Raw genomic sequence first — 27,024 nt, forward strand, 5'->3', positions numbered from 1 at the left:
TACTTTAGATTGTGGGAAGAATGCTTAAAATTATTTAAAGAACAAGATTATTTTCAGGCAAACTCAAAAAAGTTTCAGAAACCCTAATTACCTAATGTGCTATCATTATCTCTTTATTAAAGCAAGTCCTATGTAGAAGACTAAATTTGATTTAAACTTTTTGCAAATAATAAATTTGCATTCTACACTACATGAAGATTTTTGAACCTCGATGCAAAGAAAAGACTACAGATTCCAATTTTAAGCCAAAGTAAAGCTTAAATTGTATACACAAGAGTTGGCCAGCAGCTGCCTCACCCAAAATGAGGGCCCGAGGACAACACCCCAGCTCTCCAGGAAAAAGGTTTTATAGCACAAGAGGGTGTGCTGGAACTTACAGCTAACAGGGTTCTGGCAAGAATAATACAAAGGCAGATAGCAGGTTAATGATCTGCATGGCTTAACATCTCAAGGTAGGGAATATATTGAGATTCCAACATCAGAATTTATGAGGGGCTGCTAAGGTTTTAGGGAGGGTTGTTATCTGGTCAAGAAGAGCTAGGCATGGGTGAGTTTAGAGCATGGGCAGGAATTTCAAATAAGATTAGCCCTCAGAGTATGGTCAGGCCAAATAGAAATCTTAGTAAAACAGAAATGAACATTCCATAACTTTGTGATGAGATGGCTCCTAATCTTAGATAGAATTGAGTTCATCAAAATCTCTTTCCTTATTCAAAATCCTTATTTAACTGAATATTTTAGTAGAAATCACTGTTAATATTATCAAATCCAGTGGATCTTCTCAGTCATGAGTAATAATGACAATCTCTACATCGATTGTACTGAGTGTTAGAGCATTAGCCTGGGGGACATGATTCTTCACATGCTCTGATATTCTTGAAAACAAAGTCCTGAATCTAATGTTGTTTCCAACTACTGAAACCATTTGTTTCCCCCAACAAGTAGGGGCTGAAAATTGTAGATCACTTTAAAAAAAAAATCCATTTATCCCTTTTTGCATAGAAGTTCCTCTTGAGTGGTAAGGCAAGGGTGACCCTACAACCAGAGGAAAAATGATGCTCAGGAAGTCCTTCAGGTAAATGCAGTGTTGGAAATGGGAACACTGGCGAATTTTAAAATAATAATGTTATTGTTTATAGACTCTAGTCAGAAATACCCAAATTTAAAACTGGCTTTACTACTTACAAATCATGTGAACCTTTATATATTTCTTTAATTTTTCTGTGCCTCCGTTTTTTCATCTGTAAAATAGGGATGGTAAGAGGATTTCCTCAAAAGGTTGTTGTAAGGAGTAAATGAGAATGAATTTTGGAGCACAAAGCACAGCCCCTTAAGCACACAGTACAGACAGTCAAACAAGAGGTCTATGCAGTAGACTAAAGACAAGAGGGGTCAAAGCAACTTTAGAATGGGGTGATCACTGCTCCATGCCTGGACAGCCATTGTTTCTGCAGAGGCCCTGGATTTTGTTGTTGTTTTTGTACTGGGGATTGAACCCAGGGTCACACTCCTGCTGAGCTACATCCCCAGCTCTTTTTATTTTTTATTTTGAGACAGGGTCTTGCTAAGCTGCTTAGGTCTCTCTCAGTTGCTCGGCTAGCCTTGAACTTGAGAGTTTTCTGCTTCAACTTCTTGAATAGCTGGGATGACAGGCATGCGCCACCATGACTTGTTTGTTTGTTTGTTTGTTTGTTTGGTTTTGTTTTCTTGTGTTTCTTTTAGATGAGAGAGAAGGAGGGGGGAGAGAAAGAGGGAGGGGTGAGGGGACAGGAGGCAGGCAGACTACCTGGTCTCTCTGCATAAACTTTGAGCATTAGGGATCCACCTAATTCAGGGAATGGTTGATTTCTTCAGTATAGAACAAGGCTAAGTTTGTGTCCATATCTGAAGATGAAGCCTTATCTTTCAGATAATGCAGGAGATATCAGAAACTAAGATCAGAGTCCAAATTCCTGCTCTGTTGTTTCCTGGCCTTAGCCAAGTTACTGAGCCTCTCTGAGTTTCAGATTCATCATCTCTAAGTTGGTAATATTCACTTACAGATGATAATGCAAAGGAATCATAGAGTAGATGCTCAGTGGTGCCTGGAAGCCCACTAGGGATGTATATATCCAGGGGAGTTTTATTAGAATCAGTTCTAAAGTCTACCATTGGAATATTTTGGGGAGGGGGTACCAGGGATTGAACTCAGGGGAACTTGGTCATTGAGCCACATCCTCAGCCCTATTTTGTGTTTTCTTTAGAGACAGGGTCTCAAGGAGTTGCTTAGCACCTTGCTTTTGCTGAGGCTGGCTTTGAACTCATGATCCTCTTGCCTCAGCCTCCCAAGCCGCTGGGATTAAAGGCGTATGCCACGGTGCCCTGCCTACCATTGGAATCTTAAAGTGAATCCCTGGTCATCCCTTTTTTCTAAGGGGGTGTATATATATAGATAGATAGATAGATATATTTTTGGGGGGGGGTGCCCTTGAACCCAAGGGCACTTAACCACTGAGCCACATCCCCAATCCTTTTTATTCTGTATTTGGAGACAAGGTCTCACTAAGTTGCTTAAGAGCTGAGGCTAGCCTTGAACTTGTGATCTTCCTGCCTCTGCCTCCCAAATATCTGGGGTTACAGGTGTGTGCCACCATACCCAGCCTCTTTCTCTTGAGTTTTTATAGCTTCCTGCCTAGGATTGGGCAGAAGACTTGTAGAGATTTACACAAAGCCACACATTTGAACTTTTAACTGAGGTGATAGAGTCTTCATGCATTTGCCACTCTTATTCACTCCTTGAGAATGACCTCAGTTTGAAAAATCTGTCCCTAACCAGAAGTGACCCAATCTAACAGTAGTAGGGATCCATCTAACTAGAAAACAAAATCAAAACTCCTCTCTGCCTGGATATCAATCTGTACTTATTTGTGTGTGGGCATAATGCTTACCCACTTGGTCTGTCTCCTAAACTCTTTTCCCATTTGATCTGCTTGACACACACATCTATACAAACATACACACTGCCTAGCTAGGGACATCACCTTTCAATTGCTCCATAAGTCCAATATTTATGGTTTTGAACATTAGTATGTTCTTTTAAAAAAAAGAAACAGTGATGGTTTATGACTATTTGATATGATTCTTTTATCTTTTGCAGGGAAAACAGAAGCCTATTTGGAAGCCATTAGAAAAAATATTGAATGGTTGAAGAAACACGACAAAAAAGGAAATAAAGAAGGTAGGAATTCAGTGTGGTTGTACATTGCAAACTTCACCCATTTGCCAACGGCTCTTGTTACATAATGATTCCTGCAATCAAATTAGTCTAAAGAATCAGTCCAAAAAGATGGCAGCTGCCTCTGAGATGACAAGAGGAACAGAACCTCACTTATCTTGTTATTCAAGGCATCTTCTTCTTTTTTACATTTGATTTTGAAAAATGTCAAGTGAAAGAAGAGTGATAATATAATGTATCCCCACATGTCCATCACCTATCTTCAATAAGGATGAATATTTTGCCAGTCTTGTTTCACCTCCCCCCTCACACACAGCTTGCTTTCTTTTCTGAGCACATACTGAGTGCTTCATGCAGTCACTAAAGCAGCCTCTCACTTACATAAAACAAAACACACCCTGTTCTGAGTGCCAGAGATTCAAAGGATGATCAGATGCAGCCCTCATACAACAAGGAGCTCACGGTGTCAGTGTGGCTATGGTGAACCCAAATAGGACTGTGGTAGATGGATGTTGGAGCACCAAAGGGGTGAGACAGTGGGATGTGTCATCCCACCATGATAGAGCCAGCTGGGAGAAAGGACAGCAGGAAAGGCCGTGATGCAAAGGTAAGGAAGAATCCACTGAATGAGGAGAAATGGAGTAAGAAGGAACCCAGGGGCCAAGACATAAAGGAGTGAAACAGAAGGATCTGTTTTGGGGATCAGAGCCATTTTTTTTCCCCAGGACTGGGTGTCTGTGGGGAGGAGCAGCAGCCAGGCTGGGAAGATGCTTGTACACTCTGCAAAGGAGGATAGCTTTAGCCAGGGGGGCCAAATTGGGTTAAAAAAAGAAATCCATCTGGTAGCAGTGTGGTTGCAATTGAAAAAATAAGACCCCAGAAGGCAGGAAAAAGGAGGCCAGGATCTGGAGCAAAAGTGATGGGTCTTTAAACCAAGGCAAAGCAAGGCAGAAGAAATAAAGAAATGAGCAACTTGAGAGCCATCTGGTTGCATTCCAGGTATCAGGCAAGAGCACCTGCAAAACAGTGTTCCTCCAATGAGTTGAGTGATGCTTCTCAGCTTATACAATTTAACAAGATCCTGTCTCAAAAAAGAAGTTAAAAGGGCTGGGGATATAACCCAGTAGTAAAGCACCCTGGGATCAATCACCAGTACCAAAAAGGAAAAAGACAAAATATTTTTCTGTTTGTTCATTCAAATCACTGGGACCTTATCTGTCATCAAGAGTCTGCCTTTTGTCTCATTAAAAATATTAATAGTGCAAGTCATTCTGAAGAGTCAGAATTAATGAACCAAGGAAAAGCAAGAGGTGCTTCTCTGTGCCGAGTCGGGAATCCAGGAATCATCTCTGTGAGATACACACAAAATATATGTTTGCCTTCTACTTTCTGACTAAGAGAAAGAAAAAAGTTAAAAACAAGCATTTATTCAACATGTGCTTAATGTACCTGTCAGAAGCTCTATCTTCAGTACTCAAGGTTTCAGAATGGTCAAAGCAATGACCACAGACTGACCTGGTTTCGGAACTTGGCTCTGCTGCTACCTGTGCAAGTACCTTCTGCTGTCAGCCCTGGTTCTTCATCTCTGAAATGAGCATGCTAATGCTTACCTCATGGGGCTTTGTGAAGAACAGATATGAGGATGGTTGTAAAGTGCTCAGTGCTGGGTGTTTTCTAAATACATGCCCTAACCAGGAACAAAGGCCCTGTTTGCTGCAGAGGAAATGAGCTCTCAGCCTCAGGCTCACCTCCATGTAACAGTGTTTACAGAGAGGTCCTTCCTGCTTCATTTTCCCTTCACACAGGTGCCTAAAGATGCCCAGGTTCAGGTTACATTCAGCCCAACTTAGGGTGGCTGTGCAGCCTCTGTGTTTTCATACCCCTCCCCCATTTTTTCTCTCTCCCTTACAAACTGGTAGAAGGCAGGGTTTGGTCATTTATGATTATAACTATCTAATAAAATAATCGGGGAAGGTGTGGGGGTTTTTAAGTCTTCAGAAAAATGCCACAGGCAACCTTCTTACTTAGGGTCTCTTTGTGTTTTATGGATGAATTGATGTTTATACAGATTTTTTTTCTTGCCATAAAGAGGTTACGGTTTGGCTTCTTGTTCCCCGCATATAATTTAAACAGCATTAAATAAACAAGGTAATTCTAAATTTGGAAAACAAAAATGTGGGTTGTCACATTAACAGGAATTTAACCTGATATTATAAGTTCAGGAAGTCAGGACTCCTGGTTCTAACCATAATTTTGCTGCTTTTGTGATCTTGGACAAAGCTCTTTAGCTTCAGGACCTTGTTACCTCATGATGTTTCCTAGCCCAGCAGCACCAGGTTCTCCTAGGACATTGTTTAAAATGTAAAATTTGAGTTCTCACCCCAATCTGCTAAATATGAATCTGAAACTCTCCCAAGAGCCCCAGACGATTGGCTTATAAACATTGACATTTGTAAAGCCCTGGTCTGAATTTGTTGCTCTTTGGTCAAATGAGATGGTACTTTCCACTTGAACACCTCACAGGGTTGTGATAAAGAACAGATGAGATAATATGATACATATAAACATCATTTTAAACTGCAGAGCTCTGCCTCAATGCGAAAACAGATGATAATCTTGTTATTACACAAAGTGTTTCTCAATGGTAATCACTGTAATGGGATTGGTCTCTCTTGATCTTTGCTCATGATACTTCAATAATATTTTCCAGACTATGACCTTTCGAAGATGAGGGACTTCATCAACCAACAAGCTGACGCTTATGTGGAGAAAGGCATCCTTGATAAAGAAGAAGCTGATGCCATCAAGCGCATCTACAGCAGCCTGTGAAAATGGCAAAAGATCCAGGAGTCTTTTGACTGTTCCAGAAAACATAATGTAGCTTAAAACACTTCTAATTCTGTGATTAATTTTTTTTTTACCCAAGAATTATTAGAAAGTGCTGAGTTTACAGTAGTTAACCTTTTAGAAATGGATAAAACATAGCTTTCTTGCCACAAAAACTATCTGAAAAGTAAAATTGTATGTAAGCTGAGATTTTGTACATAGAATTCTTATTTCTTCATAGATTTACATTTTATAATCAATGTTGCTCTAGAAAAGCCTCTCATGGACTGAATATAAAACTAAGACTTCTGTCTCACACACTTACACACACTCCCTGAAGAATGAAGGGGGTTCTGTTGTCAGAGCATGATGGATCCCAAACCACCTTATTCTAAAATGTCATTTCCACTACAGTTTCCCAGTGGGCACTGAAATAAATTCACATTTCTGCAAACCCTCTATAGCTTGAAAGCCATCTGCTTCTTCAGTTGCTCTTTTTAGGAGGCTCTTTACTAGGCCCAGTGGACAAAAAGGAACTTGAAAATGGGTATAACATTTGCTGGATCTGCCCAACAAGGTGGTGTACACCTATAATTTCAGCTGTTTGGAAGCCTGAGGCAGGAGGGTCACTAGTTCAAGGCCAACCTGTTCAATTAAACAAGACCCTGTCTCAAAATTTTAAAAAAAGGCTCAGCCCTGGGTTCAATACCCAGTTTTGCAACAACAAAAAAATTTGTTGAATTTATTAACATTTTATCCCCACTCAGCATTTTCTGTGAGTTCTTAGATACTGAGTTTTCAGATAAAGGGGGATTACTTATGTACTCTCCAAAAAGATAATAGAGGTTGTAAACAGTATAAAAGCATGTTTAAAATTTATACCAGATCTTGGTTATCTAAACTGGATTTGACCCAAGCAAGGTGGCTCAACAGAGAGCAAAGGACCAGGTAGAGTAGAAATAGAGATTGACAACCGTTAATCTCTTAATTCCCTGTGAACTAAGTTAGAAGTGCTTCCCTGAAGGAAAAGTTTAGTGAATTTTAGGTTCCTGCAACTCCCCTTACCACAGACATGGCCCTGGAAACAAGCTTACAAAGGCCAGGGCTCCTCTTAATAATGAGTCAGGGTTCCCAAAGAAGGCTTTGAAATGTATTATTCAGTGTAAATTAATTACATAAATATTTTTCTACTGTCAAAAATCAAAAATTAACACAATGCTTTGTATATTATCAGCCACTATTTCAGATTGGCCTTCTGATGCCTGTGTTGCTGTCTTGAGGATCCTACCAGTATTCTCCTTGCAGTGAGGACTGAGAAACTTACAGGACTTGGTTAAAGGCCGTTTTTCAGGAGTAGGAGACCAATGCATCCCTTCCCAATCTCTTCAGAGAGTTACAGAAGCAAACAAAAACCAAAGCCTGACAGACACACAAACTAAGCTGAGTATGTTCTAGAGAAGCCAGTACCCACTAGTGAGTAGGGAGAGGGAGCCTTTGCCCAAACTCCACTTGCAAAGCACAACTCAGACAGCTTTAATGAATCTTGGGATAACACGACCAGCTGCAGTCACGTCAAACAGGCTGCTTCTATATCAGACAATGAACTGGCTTGGACTAAACATTTTTTTTTTTTAATATTTATTTATTTATTTTTTAGTTCTTGGCGGACACAACATCTTTGTTGGTATGTGGTGCTGAGGATCGAACCCGGGCCGCACGCATGCCAGGCGAGCGCGCTACCGCTTGAGCCACATCCCCAGCCCCTGGACTAAACATTTTATCCATTTACTTTTCTATATGAATAAATATGCAATATTTTTAAAAATATGAAATTTATTTAGAGAGATTATTGTAATTTGCAAAGTAAAGTGACCTTCGTTAGCTCCCATTGATAACAATGACAAAAGGGAAATCATTAGCTTTGTTTTTATAAATGAGGAAAGTGGTTCACCTAAGGAACAAAAAGACATACTCAAACTCATGTGGCCTGGATGATGAAGATGGATCTTAACAGGACATGGTTAAAGGCCAGGTTTCTTGTCTTTGTCCACTCTTTCATAGTGATTCTATACCAAGGTAGGGACTAAAGTACTCTAGACCTGTACAGCTCAACTATGGCCACAAAGTTGTTAGGAACTTGATATGACAGAATTTCCACCTGAAATTGCTAAAAGAGGCAAAAATAAAATAATGAAAAAAATTCAAGATTGTGGTCTTAATTTCAAATTTGAGTTTATATGTTTTGGATAGTATCTTTGGATTTGTCTTTTGGATTACTCTTAAATTTCAGATCATTTTATGTTAAATATCATAACTACATTTTAAAAAGTCCCTAGGCTTCCACAGAGGTTTGCTTGGGCCTTTTTTACAGGCATTTTTGTTTCCCCCCCTCCTTTTTTTTTTAGCTTTCTCTTTTTCCAACTAACTCCCTACAGTTCAGGTAGTAGTGGATACAAGGAAATGGCAAAGCATAATCAATAGAGCACCCTGTTTCAAAGATGCTATAATAGCATGAAGAAAAGAAAAAAAGATGGGGGGATAATGCATGTCAAGTTATAAACAAGAAATGAGCAAGTCAAGAGCAGACAGCTAATGCTTCCCATCAACGGGCTGCTGATCAGCCTCCAGGTTGGATACATGCAGTTCTGGTTCTGCAAGCTCTGCTGCACTGCCATCTAAAGGCACAAGTTTCCTGTTCCATGGAAGATCTGGAGGAACAAAACAGGGAAGAAAATAACAGAAAAAATAAGAAAGGGACAACAAAAGTCCCTTTTGGCTGGGTGCAGTGGCACACAACTGTAATTCCTGGGAGTCTGGGGCAAAAAAATCTCAAATTCAGGCTAGCCTCAGCAACTTAGTGAGGCCCTAAGCAACTCAGCAAGACCCTGTCTCAAAACTAAGGGCTGGGGATGTGGCTCAGTGGTAAAGCACCTCTGGCTTAAATCCCCAGTACAAAAAAAACAAAAAAATAATGAAAATTCCTTTTGCTCCAGAGACAACAAACACCTGTTAGGTGATGCCGATGAGCTTAGGGATGGTGATGACCAGTAAATACAGAGAACTGCTGTGGAAGCATAAAGACTTAATCTACTGGTTAAATAGAAATTGATACCAAAAACATACTTAATTGTAAATAGTATATTGCTTGAAGTTTACTGCTATAACCTGTAGTATAAAAAAAATAAGACAAAAACCTAACTCTAAATTCAAATAATGTGGAATATATTACATAGTGATGTATTGGAATACACTGTACAGTGATTACATACACAACACTCTATAAAATGACTTGGTAGTAAAATCTGAACTAGAATTAAGAAATGTGTCAGAACTTGGTATTATTTATTTATTGGTATTCTATATTTTCATTATATCTGAATCACATTGGGTCAACAAAAATGCAAAGGATGCTAGGAACTAGAATTGATTTGCTTTTAGATCATCAAAATTTCTTTCAAAAATTGCATTTATAATAACAAAAGCCATTAATTTAAAAACATAATTTAAAAATTAATTTAAAAATAAATTTTTTCCCATTTTGAAAAAAAATGAAGACTCATATGTGAAAACATAGTTTATTTTCTCAGACTTTTGTAGTTTATTTTTACAAAATAGCAGACAAAATTTGGTTCTTTGTATTAATACGGAATATGTAATACATATTGAAATATATATATGTATATAGCACTTAAGTTAGAAACACACAGCAAATTCAGCATCACTTAAACAGCCACCATGTTTTTCACATAATTAGAATTTCATTAGGAGCTAAACACTGTTTTCAGCTTAAATATATAAAGTCTTTGATGCTTATCTCCACCAGTATTTACAAAAGCTAGTCTAAAAACTATTACCACCTACAAAAGTAATAAGCTTCAGAATATAATTTTGCTATCATGCCATAATAAAAACTGAACATTTTAGAAAGCCAGAGGAAAATAACCACTTCAGTGCAACTGCAGTAGGTAGACTTAATTGTGATTTTAAGATGAGTGCTATGGGAATCCAAAAGGGATGCTTCTGGATCTTCAGTCACCAGGTTCTTTATGGCCCAAACACCGCTTAATCCAGGTTAGAATCATGCCACTAATCACCTAACTGTGATAGAGGGACGTTGCATAGGGACTTTCTTCATCTCTAAACAAACAAAAACAACAAATATAGCATAAATTAGTATTTAAAATTACAATCAGAAATCTAAAACATATATATATATGTTAAGGTACAACTTAATACCTACTGGATAAGAGTGTATCCACTTAAGAGTATTGTGCACACCTTGAAAGTGGCATGAAAAACAAATATTAATTAAGGCATACCTTACTATCTCCATCTTACTGGTGTCTCAGTTATTGGAACAAATAATGATATATAAAAATTAAATATATTACATTTATGTAAATTATATTTATATCTGTTTGCTTTCTATATGCCACTTCTTTCTCAAATGGTACTGAGGTACCTAAAACAAACAGCATATTTATAACAAGATGAATAAAGTAGAGATTAAAAAATCAGGATTAAGGAAAGAAGAAGGAAGCCAATAAAGTAACCATAGAAGTACTATATAGAGGTCAAACCTGGGCTATTTTACTTGTAAGTTTCCCAGGATGCAGGGGGAAAAAAGAAACACAACAGCTTGTACCTTCTTAAAATCATAAAGCCAGAAGGAAACCAATTCTAGAGGAGATAGAAAGGTTTGCTCCAGTACCAAATTTTAAACAAAGTAAAAAAAACTCATAGGAGGACTGGTGTTGTGCCTCAGTGGTACAGCGCTTGCCTAGCATGGGGGAGGCACCACAGGCTCCTCTTCATGTGAAAAACTGCTATCAAGTAGGTTCGATTCTCAGTACCACATATAAATAAATTTTTAAAAATAATAAAGGTCCATCAACAACTAAAAAAATATTAAAAAAAGATTTCACAGGAAATCTTATGTAGGAAACACTTGGTAACAAATAAGAGACAATGTTTTTGACAAATTTTATAAAGGTCGGTATTGTCCAAGTTTTCTTTATGGCACTGCTTCCTTTGAACAGTCAACAAGATGCTATCCAGAATTACTAGCTGGACATTAATGTTATTAAAGCAAAGAAGCAATTTTTTTATAATAAATAACAGAAAAAAAAGCATTTGTAACAGATAAAGCCTTAAGCATTATGCGGTAGCTCTCTTTGCACTTCATACATTAGAAATCTCTTTCTAGAATTAAAATGTAAAGCAAGGACATCTTAAGAGTGATTTAATCAGCCTCTGACATTTTTTACCAGGGAATTTTTACCTGCTTTCTTCTTTTAGTTTCTTGGCTGCCTGTGTTGATAATTTAATCTGCAAATCAAGTCTTTGAAGGAAATCTCTGGCTGACACTTCTTCAGGCTGCACAGGCTGAATCTCAGATTCCTGAGGACTGGGAGGAGGGAGGTCTTCCCCACCCACCACAGGCTCCTCTTCATGTGAAAAGCTGCTATCAACAGTTTCATTTTCTGGAGAATCAACGGAGTTAAGTCCATTAAACAACAAAGGCTTCTCTGATATAACTGGGATGTTCAAAGTTTTCTTCAGAAATATACAATCATTGGTAAACAGTTTATTGGCCCTTTTAATCTGTTCCATCTAAAATATAAAAAAAAAAAAAATGAAACACAGAGTTACATATATCCAAGTCCAGGAGGAGGATTTACTATACAATGCTGAGCAACATTGACTCTTCAACTGACTCTTCTCTGATAGAGTCTTGCTAAATTCATGAGCAATGTATGTACAATGCCTTCTCTGATTCGAGTCCTCACTTGAGTTTGTTCACCCCATAGTTTGGTCAAACTATGCTGCATCTGAACTTGTTGGAGAAACATCTGTGCTTACGTTTATCACACTGTATTATAGTACATCTACAGACTTCAGCTGAAGGAGTTATCAAGAGATGTCATTAAATTCTGTTTCCCAATCTTAAAAAAGGAAACTCATTTTCCCCCACTATATTATTTCTGCTATAAGGCAGTCTTTAGCATTGATGGCCCAAAGTCTCTGAAGTTAAAAAAATATAGGATTTTAAGCATTTATTTAATGCATTTTATTCTTATTTTAACATTTGCATTGTCTGTATTAAAACCTGTTTCCTATCATTGCTACTTACTTGTGGAGAGCTTCCTATGTCTCAAGAATTGTGCTTGGTGAATTAACAGATACAGGAGGTAGTAGAGGCATCAGTACAACCAGATTTGGAAGAATGATATAGGCTAGAGCTACGGTCAGTCTCACAGAGAAGGTGGATTCTGATTTTGACTCTTTGACTTCAAGTAGGCCTTGAAAATGAGTAGACATGGGTAAAGAAAGGTGATGGGGGCATTTTACATGCAGTATCTCATTCTTTTGCCCACATGGAATGGGTATGTGAAGATCCACTTTATAAACAGAAGACAGTAGGCTTAAAAGATATTATGTATGAAAGAATCATCATATAACTGGCAGATGAAGAAGCTATAATTTAATATATGTTTATAATGTAATCTAGTATTTAATATAGATATGTTGTTGTTTTGAAAGTTTTTTTGATTTTTTGGGGGGGTAGGGAGGACTCCAGGGAATGGAGCCCAGGGGCCTTTCCCACTTAACTACACCACAGTCCTTTTAAATTTTCAATTTGAGATAGAGTCTTGCTAAATTGCTGAGGCTAGCCTTGAACTTGCAATCCTCCTGCCTCAGCCTCCCCAGCAGCTGGGATTATAGGCATGTGCTACTGCAGTTGGCAACAGAGATTTTTCTAACCTATAATTCTTTCATAGCTAGTGGATGCCTCCCTCAAACCACAGATGTGAAAAAGAAGGGTGAGGGGGGAACAGAATTTATACAAGTTATCTCATTTAAACTCCAAAACAATCTAAATATTAATACTATCAACTCCTCTTCACAAATGAGGAAAGAGAGGTAAGTGACCTGCCGGAGTCCACAATGCTGGTGAGCGAAAAACTCAAAACTATGCTGTACCTGAGCTTGTTGGAAAAATGTCTGTGCTTATGTTCATCACACTGTATTATAATGTGTCTATAGACTTCAGATGACCAGTCTGAGGACCTGCACCACACCAGGCACTCCACACACACTCCAGCATCTCATTTGTACCACTCTTTCTCGTGATGTAACTTATGTGTGGATACGTGTGTGTGTGTGTGTGTGTCGATATAACACATATACATATGGAGAGAATATATACAAAAGTATTACAAATGTCCTACACATATTAGATAGATGTTAGGAGTGGCAGTGGATGGTACTTTCCATTCTCCGTTTTCCAATGAAGAAATTCAAGCACACAAGAGATAATTAATTGATTTGAGCACGTGCATACAGCTCTATCAATATCTGAACTGGAAGTTCTGTCTGACTCTAAAGTCCATATGTCTGGATAAAAGTGAATAGTTAATGGAATCAAATTATGGGAGCATTTAATACTAAATTGATTCTAAGTAGCAAAAAAAAGAATTATGTTTCTACTTCTAAGAGCCTGAAGACACAACAGTCAAAGAAATTAATCCTGTTCCTCCTGCTTTCCCATGATAAGCTGAATCCATGCAAATAGTACCTTCAAAGCTTTTGTTTGTTTTGTAGTATCAAAAGATACTACAAAAGAACAGAGAAAGGATGGTTCTTTGTGTGGTAGTTGCAGGAGATGGCAAATGGCAAGAAAGAGACCAAAGTCATGCGCAGGTCCATTTTAGAGAAAAAAATTAAAATTTCCAAGTATCTCTGGCCTTGCTTAGATTTAGATTGGAGAGTGTTAAATAACGTCAACACTTTGCAAGATCCTGTCTCAAAATAACATAAAAAATGGTTGGGGATGTAACTCAGAGACAGTACCACTGAGTTCAATCCCCAGTATAAAAAAAAAAAAAAAAAAAGACTGACATATATGACAAGGGCTGGTAAATTACTGCCCAGGAACCAAATCTGACCCATCACCTATTTTTGTATAGCACACAAGCTAAGAATGATTTTCACATGTATACGCAGTTGGAGGGGAAAAAAACAAACAGAAGAACACATTTCCTGACACATGAAACTATAGTAAAGGTTTACCAACTCCTGATTCCTTGAATTTTATAGATAAGCAGAAAATCTTTGATTTTGCATACAGGTGGCTTTTAGTTAATTAAAATTAAATGATATTGATAAATATTATACACTTTGTATTATGGTTTGAATTGCCTCCAGCCAAACAAAACAAAATGTTTAAGTACTAATTCCAAGTTAAAAAAAATTAAATGAGAAGTGGTATTATCTATTGTGATGGTTATTTTCCTTTTAAACCTATCCTCACCTCTCCATCCATCCCCATCTCTCCTTGAACCTGTTCTGAACCCTGGGGGCTAACCTTTCTTAATTGAGGGGATACATGGGATTGAACCCAGGGGCACACCACTGAGCCACATCCCCAGGCCTTTTCATTTGTTGAGACAAGGTTTCACTAAGTTGTTTAGGGCCTCACTAAGTTGCTGTGGCTGGCCTTGAACTTGCAATCCTCCTGCCTCAGCCTCAAAGTCATTGCAATTGCAGGCATGTGTGCCACCATGCCCCAACTAAGGGGGTGGGGGAGAAGACCTTTTAAGAACTACATTTCCACCCTAAGATACCATCTCACTCCAGTAAGACTGGCAGCCATTAGGAAGTCAAACAACAATAAGTGCTGGAGAGGATGTGGGGAAAAGGGCACTCTTGTTCATTGCTGGTGGGACTGCAAATTGGTGCAGCCAATTTGGAAAGCAGTATGGAGATTTCTCGGAAAGCTGGGAATGGAACCACCATTCGACCCAGCTATTCCCCTTCTCGGTCTATTCCCTAAAGCCCTAACAAGAGCATGCTACAGGGACACTGCTACATCGATGTTCATAGCAGCTCAATTCACGATAGCAAGACTGTGGAACCAGCCTAGATGCCCTTCAATAGATGAATGGATAAAAAAAATGTGGCATTTATATACTATGGAGTATTATTCTGCATTAAAAAATGACAAAATCATAGAATTTGGAGGAAAATGGATGGCATTAGAGCAGATTATGCTAAGTGAAGCTAGTCAATCTTTAAAAAACAAATACCAAATGACTCCTTTGATATAAGGGGAGTAAACAAGGACAGGGTAGGGACGAAGAGCTTGAGAAGAAGATTTACATTAAACAGGGATGAGAGGTGGGAGGGAAAGGGAGTGAGAAGGGAAATTGCATGGAAATGGAAGGCGATCCTCAGGGTTATACAAAATGTCATATAAGAGGAAAGGAGGGGCAAGACAAGATAATACAAATGGAAGAAATGATTTACAGTAGAAGGGGTAGAGAAAGAAAAGGGGAGGGGAGGGGAGGGGAGGGGAGGGGAGGGGAGGGGAGGGGAGGGGGGATAGTAGAGAATAGGACAGACAGCAGAATACATCAGACACTAGAAAGGCAATATGTCAAGCAATGGAAGGGAAACTGATATGATACAGCAATTTGTATATGGGGTAAAAGGGGGAGTTCATAATCCACGTGAATCAAACTGTGTAATATGATGTATTAAGAACTATGTAATGTTATGAACGACCAATAAAAAAAAAAAAAAAAAAAGAACTACATTTCCCAAGCCTCCATATTCTCGAAATGTTAGTTGGTTAACTAAAGGAAGACACCATAATTCTGGTGGTTTCATTCTTCAATGGTCTTAATTTTTTATCAGGCAGTCCCTCATCCCAGACTCCACCCCTCCACCAAGGGAAGACTGGATTTCCCTTGGTTCTTTAGGCCTAGGATGGATGTCTTCCTGCTGTGGCTGTGTCTGAGTTCCTCACTACCCCTTGTTGGTTCCCTTCACCCTGTTCATACTCTATAAAGGTCCCTTCATGAAAGTCTGTGAATTCCCAAGTTGCCATGTCCTCTGAGTATGCTCTCTCTATCCAGCTAGGACCCGGACTGATAACATCCATCATGCAGAACAACACAGGCCTTTAAGGTCCAGCCAGGGACCAAGGATACTGAGCACAAGACAAGGTGACTGAGTGGGGGCCTGGGTGCAGTCAGAGAGACTACAGGCAGTGAAGAACAGGGCTCTCCAGGCTCTTCTGTGCACTACTGTGCAAGTGATTCACTACAGAATTGCCTTGTAACTAGTCCTGAGCTTTCTGGCATCAGGGACTGTGTTTTCACTCAGAATGATCAGTAAGCATTTAAGGTATTTATTGATGGGATGGGCATGGTACTCCATGCCTATAATCCCAGCTAAAGCAAGAGGATCACAAATTCAAGGTCAGCCTAGACAATTCAATGAGATTCTGTCTCGAGTAAAATAAAAAAAGGTTGGGGGTGTAGCTCTGTGGTAGAGTAATTGCCTGACATACCCAAAGCCCTGGGTTCAATACCAGTAAATTAGGGATATCCAGATGTAGTTAGCATCAAGATGGGAACCAATCTACAGACAGATTAGAGCTGAGTGAGAAGGTGAAACAGGTAAATGAGTTTAAGTTAGTAGTTAGACACACAGGCCACACTTTCTGGGTTCACATTCTGGTTTTTCCACTTACTTACCATTCTCTACATCTGTTCTCTTACCTGTAAAGTAAGAATAGGAATAGTTCCTCTCATGCAATATGACTGCTATGAGGATTAAAAGAATTGGTTTATGTAAAATATTTAGAACAATACATGGCAGAGAGGAAGCACTAAAAAATGTTAGTAACTATCATGATTATATTTGGTTAAAAGTAAGAAAGCAACAGGTAAGGGCAAATCTTTGTTAACAAATATTTAGCTAATGAGAAGGAGGAGGATAGGAATTTTCTCCCATTAAACTTTTTAAAATCTCTCCCAAAATTAGAATATATAAAGATTGTATATAAACCAGCCAACATGAATAACATATCTCCAACAAAACATTTTTAAAAAGTAAAGAATTTTACCTAAACTTTACACTAACTTAGACCAAGAGCATAGGCTCCAAATTCTGTTACCTATAGCAATGTCAAGGCAAGAAACAGCTATGCAAAAAGCCAGAGAGGGGGGGAACAGACACAAATACCCACAATTCCACCTATAATCCTAGCAGCTTGGGAGGCTGAGGCAGAAGGATCACGAGTTCAAAGCCAGCCTCAGCAACTTATCAAGGTCCTAAGCAACTCAGCAAGACCCTGTCTCTAAATAAAATACAAAAAAGGGCTGGGGATGTGGCTCAGTGGTTAAGTGCCCCTGGGTTCAATCCCTGGTTTAAAAAAACAAAACAAAACATACCCAGGATTCCATCCAGAAAGAGCAGCAGCAACACCCCAAACTGTGTGGTGAATGTAGGGAGTAATAAGCCAACTTCAGGCCGAGGTAAAGAATTTGGAATTTATTTTGAATGTGATGAGAAGCCACTGGAAGATGAAGGAAGAGAATGACATGATCTGATTACAGTTAAAGATCACTTTGCAGCTGTGCAGAAAATGGGTTGGAAAGAAAGAAGCACTGGTGGAAACAGGAAGTCCAGCTATGGAAGTAAGCACTGAGGCTCATATGAGAACCGTGGGTAATCTAAAACAGTGAAAGACGTTTTGTTTGGAATGTTTTATTCTTCTGTTGGAACATAGGTTAGGTTTCCTGTTCTGGAAATTGGACCCACATGAAACTAAGAAAAGCCATTATCCAATCCAAGGAAGGGCTGGAAAACTCCACAGCCTTCCCACCTGCCCACCTCACAACATTTCCTAAGAGCCACTTAAACCTGAAAATAGAAAGTGCAACCTTTTGCAAATGACATAGAACTACTTTCTGTTTCTTAGGACGGAAGTACAGCAATCAAATGCTTTCACTTCATTTTCTCCTAATCAGGGTTGAATAGTGTGACTCAGTGAAATAAAATTCACTCTTTGGTCACTAAGAAACAGGTTATAGAACTAAAGGAAGAACTAACCGGATGGGCCCTGGTCAATCATGGTGAAATAAAGTAGACAAGTGCTATCAATAACTTAAAAATAACCTTTTAAAGTGACTCCCATAAATACATTTTGTAAAGGTGAAATTATTTAGGAGGGAATTCACAATGCTTATTCCCATCCCTCAGAGCTCCTGAGGAGCTTATTCCCCCTTTGGGAATAAGCTCCTCAGGAGCTCTGAGGGATGGACAAGAACCCTTACAAAAGGCACTAGGTCCACCATCATCAGCTCACCTCTTGAACAGTGAAGGTAATATTCAAAACCTCTTTGCTTCCTCTCCATTCCTTAAAAGAGACAAGCCCTTCTGAAAATATTTCAGGACAATTTTATATATGCATACAACTATCATTTGATTTTTATTTAATAGAAACAGATTTAAATACTAAATGATTCTCTCAAGATTCACCTCCACACCTGTCTCATGTTATGTTCCAGGTGTTGGCGGCAATCAGACCCCTCCATTGCCATGTGCTCATGGGGGAAAAAAAGATATATTTTTCTTCTCCACACTCTCAGAAGAGTAAATATAGTCCCACTTACAGGAAATTTCCAAAAAAGGTAACTTACAAACTAAAAAGTAGATCAGTGGTTTCCTGGCCTAAAGAACAAAGAGTAGAACAGGCCCTGGTGATGGTTGCACAACTGTGTAAATTTACAAAAAAATCATTGAACTGTATACTTAAAACAGGGTGGATTTTGTGGTGTGTAATTATATCTTTGAGCTCCGGAGGATTGTTGTTTTTATTTTTTGGCTTTTGGTTTTGTTTTCTGGTACTGGTTGTTGAACCCATGAATGGTTTATTTATCACTGAGCTACAACCCCGGCATTTTTTAAATTTTTATTTTGAGACAGGGTCTTACTAAGTTGCCAAGGCTGGCCTCAAACTTGTGATTCTCCTGCCTCAGCCTCCCAAGTTGCTGTGATTTTTTTTTTTTAAGTATGTGAGAACTCACTCTACTAGCACCCCAAATTTCAGGCTATTTTACTATACCTCTCACTATAAGTGGCACTATGTCCAGCAAGGGTCAACAATCTCTACCAGCAGCAGACTGAAGTATTATTTGTCTGTAGTATTTATAAAACTGCAGATTTACATACCCTTCTGCTTCTAACTCACAGTACTTATTCTAAAATGACAATCATTTCACTTTTTTTTTTTAATCATCAAGATAACTTTTATGTGGGAAAATGTTAAGCAACAACTTGGCCAAGAAGCTAACTGGAAGAGAAGACCCTAGGAATAAAACTAGACAGAAGGTCACCGAGGGTACTGGGGATGAGGGGGCCTCTGGATCTTAGAAAAGAGGCAAGTTCCCTGGGGGAAGTAAAAAGACAAAGTTTATACAAATAATAGGTGCACTTGGCTGCCTCCTTTTCACTTTCAGTTTCTATGCTGTTCTCTGGAGGTTTCTCCAGGGTTTCCAAACAAAAAGTTCCCAGTGGCAACCTAGAGCTGGTCAACTTCCTGCAGAGGCTTGAATCCAACTGGGAGGAGCAAGGATGGCAGAGAGAGCGATGGCTAAATCTAGAACACAGGGTTAAGGAAGGGGCCTGTTAGTCTCAGTAAATATTATTTAAAAAAAAAAAAAAAAAACTAGGGAAATTCCAGCCCCAGCAAGTTTATGTCTGAGGTTTGAACTGTATTTAACAGTTTCCCAACCTGACCCAAATAGTTTCAGTTACCCAGACCCACTTCTTCAAATGCTTACTACTCTGATAAAAAAAAAAAAAAAAAATGTCCGAACCTAAACCTATGTGTAGTTCAGTGTGAAAACCCACAGCTATGGGAGGAGATGAAACCAACAGCCAACACTAGCAAGGGCAGCAGCCTCCCATAGATTTCAGAATGTGCTTCAAACTACCTCATACAGTTCATATCTCCAGCAGGCTGCACCTCCTCACTCAGCCCTTACCTGGGCCCTGGTCTTTCAGGACCTGCTCAACTGTAGGACTTACAATTTCATATCAGTCAGGCTTTCTTGTGGATTAGGTCCCTGTGGACCCACCAGGTGCTATGTACCAGGCCGGGAGGATATAAAGATACATCAGACAAGCCAGGAGCAGTGGCACATGCCTGCAATCCCAGTGACTAGGGAGGCTGAAGCAGGAGGATCATAGGTTCAAGGTCAGCCTCAGCAACTTAGTGAAACCCCCTTCTCAAAACAAAGGGCTGGGGATTTAACTTAGTGCTAAAATGCCTCTGGGTTCAATCTCCAGTACCAAAAAAAAGAAAAAAGAAAAGTAAAAGATGAAACAGACAAGCTCCTTGCTTCTCAAGTAGTTACGAGATAGAAAGGAGTTAGCTGATAAATTCACTATAAATGAAAAGAGAACATGTAGTCCCAGCATCTAGTACAGGGCCTCAAACAAAGAGACCCAATAAAAGTGGGAAAGAAATAATGAACACCATTTATTAGTAAGTAAGTATTAATGATTTTAAAAGGGGTGATGGGAAAACATCATAAAAATATTTTCCAAGTCACTGACAGAAAAACTGGGACCCATCAGTGTCAGCCTGGCCAGGTCCTTGAACCTCCACATTCTTTTTTTCCTATAATGGAGCCTCCTGGGTCCTCAGGTGCATCCCCAGGGCAGAGATATTCAAACTGAACAGTAAACAAATAAGCAGAACTTTTCTAGCATATCAGCAAGTCATCCAAAATCCAGCCACTTTTCACTATCTCCTTTCTTAGCTTTGGTCCAAACTACTGTCTTCTTTCACCTGCATCACATGCAAAATCTTCCCTATGTGGTCTCTGCCTTGGCACAGCCTTCCTACAGCTCATTCTCAAAACAGAAGCTAGAGTGATCCTTTTAACGCATAAGTAAGATCATGTTACTCTTCTGCTCAAACCCCACCACCACTACTGTCAATGGGTCCCCAATGAGAGATAGAGCTTAATACCTTAAAACTGCTTTCAAGGCTTCAAGTAATCTTGTCCAACTATTCTCAATAGCATTCTAAACACCAGCCATACTCTTCCTGGGAAGTCACCAATCATGCTCCCACCTCAGGGCCTTTGCACCACTGGCTATTCCTTCTGCCTAGAATGTTCTTCACCAGATATCTGCATGGCTCCCTCCCTTTCCTCCTTTGTAAGGCCTTCCCTGGTCATCCCATTTTAACTTGCAACCACCCCCAATGGTCCTCCCTATCCTCTCCTTGATTTTTTTTTTTATTTTGTTCATCAATATCTGACATATAACATACTTTGTTTACTTACTGTCTTAACTGACTAAAATATAAGTTCCATGAGGGCATGGATTTTTATTTGTTCATGAATGTCTCACCAGAAAGGTGGAACTAGAAAAAGAAAAAAAAAAAGAATAATTGGATGAATGATAAATACTTTAGGAAAACAAGACAGGGAAAATAGGGGGAAATGCCAGTGTGAAAGAGGGTTGCAATTTGACATAGAATGGTCAAGCAAGATCCCACAGAGGAAATACTTAAGCAAAGTTTTGAAGGCAATAAGGGAGCAGGTCACAAAACCAGGACCAGCTAGATCACTGCCCAGAGCCCAGTGGAAAATGAAAATGTGGGGCCTTTGTTTACAAATGAAAGATTTTAAGACACAACTGAGCATTAAATCAAGTAACAATCCCTTCTAAGCATGGGGCCTTATGTAACTGCATAGGTCACACCCATGCAGCGGCTCCTGCACTCATCCAGTCCTTCAGCTATCTGGAAAAAAAACATTCCAGCATATGGAATAGCAAGTACAATGAACCCAAGAAGGGAAAAGACTTTGGGAATAAGCAAAGAGGCCACACTTCTAAAAAAACAGAGATTCATAGATGCCTTTTCCAGATATTCTGATCCCAAAGGTCTGAGGTCAGCTGGACTCTTCATTTTCAGTCTGCCCCAGCACACTCCTCTCCCACCCAGGCCAGCTGAAGGAACACTGGTCTACCCCCATATCCTGAGATGTATTTGGCTTCCAGCTTTTGAATATCACTTTGGATACCCAGCTTCCAATTTGTTCCCCTTGGAAACCAGGGAAGGCAATCAGGTCTCCGTGTTTACCCCTTGCCAGAGTCTCTGTTCTGGGAAGCTTCCTGTACAAAGAGCACTACTGACTTTTACCCAGTTTCCCCACTAAGGGACTGAAGTCCTGCCTGGGACCCAGCTGGGTGGCTGAGGAGCTGCCCTCAGTAGTCAGGCTTGCCTGAGAGTTCCTACTCCTCTAAGCTGCAGAGCTGTGCTCTATCCCCACACATGGAATGTTAAGGTCAACTGTTTGCCTGGATTGACTCTTAATTTCCAGGAACACTACTGTGGGCCCCTTGGTCCCCAACATCTCTTCACTGAGTCTTTTAAACAACAATTTGAATATGTTGTAGATGATCCTGGCAGTGAATATTAGAAAACTAAACTCATTCAACTTCTTTCTGTTCAGTTAAAAGAAGAAAAAAAAAAACAGAAAACCTTTCTACCTTTAAGCTTCTACCTAAAATCTCATTTGCCATTAAGTAAATCCAATTAATGTATACAGGTATTAATTAAAGCAAGAATATTACTTCACTGTATGGTATTATTATGTTCACTGGTTCTATACAACCAGTAGAGAAGTCTCCAAAAACTTCATCAACTACAGACCAGAGCCCAAGGTAATGAAATACATATATATGGAAAAAAACAGTGGTTCTCAACCAGGCATGAGTTTGCCTCCAAAGGAATGTTTAGCAATGTCTGAATGAGGAGAGGGATATGCTACCTGCCTCCAGTGGGTAAAGGGCAGAGATACTGCTAAATATCCTACAATGCACAGGACAGACTCCAACAACAAAGTCCATATAATCAATAGTGCTAAAATTGAAAAACATTGTAAAGGACTATTTGTGACCGTAGACTATATTTCCCAATTCATCATACCTGAGTTACATCTTAAAATCAAAAGTCTTTATAAAAGCAATGAAAAATCTGATTTACTCTCAAATGGAAGGGAGTAATAAGGTTATAAGTAATAGGATTTATATTGGACAAAACATGGATTTGGAAGTATTTGATCAAAGGTAGAGAACTACAGTGATCAGTTGTTTGGGAGCAGTAAGTAACTAAAGAGAAACCACTAAGGCCTGTGGGTAATGGGAGATCACCATGGGAAGAAAACATAGGAAATAACACTCCTGGATATCATAAAAATTCCTAGCTGTAGGCACCCTAGCCTAATAGGAAAGATGTACAGAAACCAAATAAAAAAGACTTTCCTTCTTCAGTAACCAAGATGCTGAGAGACCTCTAGATAAGAGTAGATATCAGAAATAATATCTAGAGAAAAGCAAATCCTTTATCACTGTGTTAATTCAAGCTGATCTCAATAAAAATCATACTGGGAAAAGATCCTTACCTCTTAACTTCTTCTCTTCTGTAAAAAGATTCATTCCACCTATGTGCTAGGCTTATTGTGAGAGTCAAATAAAATCAAGATGCAATAGGACAAATGCAATGCCTGACACATAGCAAGTATTAACAAAGAGTAGCTATGGGTATTTTCCAACTGGGCTTTTCTCTGGCTCTGACCCAAACCAGGCCCCACTGATACACATGGAGAACTATAGGTCTATGTTCAATTTAGAGAACTCCCAAGAGGTCAGAATAGGGGTTCTCCATGGCATATCAGTATATGACTGCACAGCAAGGTTCCTGCTCTCAAAATGAAAACTCAGCTCAAAATGGATCAAGGACGTAGGAATTAGTCCAGACACCCTTCACTTGATAGAGGAAAAAGTAAGACCAAATCTTCATCACATCAGATTAGGCCCCGACTTCCTTAACAAGACTCCTAAAGCACAAGAAATAAAATCAAGAATTAATAAATGGGATGGACTCAAACTAAAAATCTTCTTCTCAGCAAAAGAAACCACCAGTGAGGTGAACAGAGAGCCTACATTTTGGGAGCAAATTTTAGCCACACACATCAGAGCACTAATCTCCAGGATATATATAAAGAACTCAAAAAACTTAACACTAAAAAACTAAACAACCCAATCAATAAATGGACTAAGGAGCTGAACAGATCCTTCTCAGAAGAAGATATACAATCAACAAATATATGAAAAAATATTCAACATCTATTGTAATTAGAGAAATGCAAATGGAAACTACTCTAAGATTTCATCTCACACCAGTCAGAATAGTAGTTATCAAGAATACAGACAACAAAAAATGTTGGTGAGGATGTGGGGGAAAAGGCATACTCATACATTGCTGGTGGGACTGCAAATTAGTGCAACCAATCTGGAAAGCAGTATGGAGATTCCTTAGAAAACTTGGAATGGAACCACCATTTGACCCAGCTATCCCATTCTTCCATCTATACCCAAAGCACTTAAAAATAGCATACTTCAGTGAGGCAGCCACATCAATGTTCATCGCAGCTCAATTCACAATAGCTAAATTGTGGAAGCAACCTAGATGCCTTTCAATAGATGAATGGGTAAAGAACCTGTGGTATACATACACAATGGAATATTACTCAGCATTAAAAGACAATAAAATCATGGCATTTGCAGGTACATGGATGGAACTGGAAAATATCATGCTAAGTGAAGTAAGCCAATCCCAAAAAACCAAAGGCAGAACGTTCTCTCTGATTAGTGCTTGCTGATCCATAATAGGGGCGGGTGGGAAAAATGGAGGAAGTTTGATTGGGCAAAGGGGAGGGATGGATGGGAAGGATGCAAGGGCACAGGAAAGGTGATGGAATGCGACAGGCATCATTACCCTAGATACATGTATGACTGCACATATGGTGCGATACTACACAGTGTACAACCAGAAAAATTTAAAGTTGTGCTGCAACTGTGTACAATGAATCAAAATACGTTCTGCTGTCATATAAACTCAATGAAAATAAGTTAATTAATTTTAAAAAATGTTAAACTGACATAGAGACCTAATGGTAAACATATACCTGCTTAAATATGCAAAATAGATTACTTCCATCCTTGGCAATGAGTCGGAGTTTCACTTCAAGAGAAAGATATGATCACATTTCTTCTCACTGCTGTCTATGGTGCTTCAGGAAAGAATACTGAAACTGATACTCAACTCAAATGTTAAAAGGCCATCACATAGCTCAGAGTTAATTATAAGTAATTTTAATGAAACAATTTGTTCCCTCAGGTTTCCATGTTCTTCCCAGAGGTGTAATGCAATATACCCAAGACGCACACACATAAATTCGTAATAAACACAGCCCTCTCCACAGGTGTCACATTCACGGTTGCCAGTGAGCCCTGGGGTGTAATTTCACTTCTAAATAAAGAAGCATAATCGATAGAACCAGTACCATACAACGGGCACAACTGTACCCTTCCTGACTCATCATAGAGCTTGTTTACAAGGAGAACAGAATCCACCTCAGTGCGGCTTTGAGTAAATATATAGTAGTGAGATGGCGAGAGCAAATCGGGTGAAGGTGGCTGCCGGTGATACCAAAGTCCTGGTCCTCCTTGATCTTCCTCACCCAACAGATCTGTTCAGAGTCTGGGCAGGGCGCTGGGAACTGGAGGCAGCTACCTGGGGAGGGAGCACTGGCAGCCCGCCCCTCTGGCTGCAGGACCAGCTTGGGCGACCATCGCTGCTGCCAGCAGCGCGCGCCAGGCGAGTGCTTGGGGCCGAGCCGCGAGGGGACGGCTGGCTGCCGTCTCCACACCCGAGTCCTCCCGTCCCCCTCCCCCGCCCCGGAGCCGCCAGCCCGGGCCGCGGCGGCGCGCCCTGCTCACCGTGACTCCGTACTTGAGCGCGATGCCCTGCAGCGTGTCGTCGGCGCGGACCCGGTGCTCCACCAGGCGCTCGATGACGCCGGCGCCCAGCGGCGCCCGCACGCTGGCGGTGCTACCGTACGAGCGGGTCTTGGTGCGGGCCAGGCTCACCGACAGCTCGGCCTCCTCGGACTCCGAGCCGGAACGCGAGCGCGGCGGCGGCGAGGGGGCCGAGGGCCGCAGCGCGCGGGGGCCGCCTTCCCGCAGGGACAACGCGGGCGAGGAGTCCGCCATGGGTCCTGCCGAGGCCGCCAGGTCGGGGAGCTGCCAAGGGGGCGGTGCCTCCTCTGCCGCCGCCGCCGCCGCCGCCGCCGCCGCCTCTTCCTCCTCACAGGGGCTGCGGCTGGTCGTTCCGCGGGGGCGGCGGGCGGGAAGCCGAGGAGGGGAGCTGCGGGCCGGGCATGGCGGGCGTCTCCCTCCTGCAAGGCCTGCCTTCCCCGGGTGCCGGCGACACAGGCGCACCTACCAGGCCAAGGGCGAAGTGAGCGCCCGCAGCAGTCTGGCGGACTGCGGCAGCTCCACCCTGCCCGCCCGAGCCCGCCGGGCCCTATGGAGCGAGGAAGCGGGGGCGCGCCAAAGCCTGCGGCCCTAGGGGCTAAAAGAGGCCCATCCGGAGGCGTCCTTGGCCTCTAGTGGACCCCGGGACCTGGACTTTGCCGACAAAGCCTAAGTAGAACCGGGTCTTAGCAGCAGTGAGGGGGGGAAAAACCTCCTGGAAGCATTGCTCTGCCTCTTTTATTGATTCCCAGCAGGGACCAGCTTGCCCAGACCTTCAAGCACTTTCAATGCCAAAGGTACTTTCCTCCCCCAACCCGTTTACTCTGATGACCTCAAAGTCCAGGTCACAGAAACATTAAGATCATCAAACACAGCTTCCCTAGGCCCATCTCAACTCTACTAGAAATTCTTAAAACATAACCCCAGGAGGGATAGCGCTTTTAAAGGCTGGTGGGTGGCCTCGAACTAACCCTCCAGTTGTTTGGAGTTCACTCACCTTTTCACAACCGCTTACTAGCTACATTTTTTTTTTTTCCTCCTGGCTCACTAGTTGGAATTTGCCATATACATCCATCTGTTGTTTTTTTCTTACTGGTTTCCTTTTTGACACCTGAAAGCATAATTCCCCTCGGTACTATTGTTAAATCCACCTAAGAACTCTTATCTGTACTCTTCATCTAAACACGTTCTTCTCCAAGACACCCTCTCCTCAACACCCTGGTTTCAGGCATGTTATACAAAGATTCAGGCACATTATACTAGATTCTAATATCCTAGTTTCTATAGTA

General features: G+C 40.5%; 2 protein-coding genes across 3 annotated transcripts in view; one reads left to right on the top strand and one right to left on the bottom strand.

The window, feature by feature from the left end:
* Positions 1–6,053, top strand: part of Scg3 (secretogranin III) — a 38,816-nt gene extending 32,763 nt beyond the window's left edge. For both annotated transcript variants that reach the window (XM_026392130.2, XM_026392138.2), the window contains exons 11-12: positions 3,137–3,217; positions 5,925–6,053. In XM_026392130.2, the coding sequence (XP_026247915.2) occupies positions 3,137–3,217; positions 5,925–6,043 (200 nt within the window). In that variant the 3' untranslated portion in view covers positions 6,044–6,053. The remainder of the gene's footprint in view (positions 1–3,136; positions 3,218–5,924) is intronic.
* A 3,577-nt stretch (positions 6,054–9,630) lies between these two features.
* Positions 9,631–25,977, bottom strand: Lysmd2 (LysM domain containing 2). The gene is made up of 3 exons (XM_026392353.2): positions 25,700–25,977; positions 11,322–11,653; positions 9,631–10,177 (listed from the first exon to the last, which is right to left on the bottom strand). The coding sequence occupies exons 1-3, from the start codon at positions 25,970–25,972 to the stop codon at positions 10,135–10,137; spliced, it is 648 nt and encodes a 215-aa protein (XP_026248138.1). The 5' UTR covers positions 25,973–25,977; the 3' UTR covers positions 9,631–10,134.
* Positions 25,978–27,024: the final 1,047 nt, after the last annotated feature.

This window comes from Urocitellus parryii, chromosome 6 (genome assembly GCF_045843805.1).
Source record: "Urocitellus parryii isolate mUroPar1 chromosome 6, mUroPar1.hap1, whole genome shotgun sequence".
NCBI classification, from domain to species: domain Eukaryota; kingdom Metazoa; phylum Chordata; class Mammalia; order Rodentia; family Sciuridae; genus Urocitellus; species Urocitellus parryii.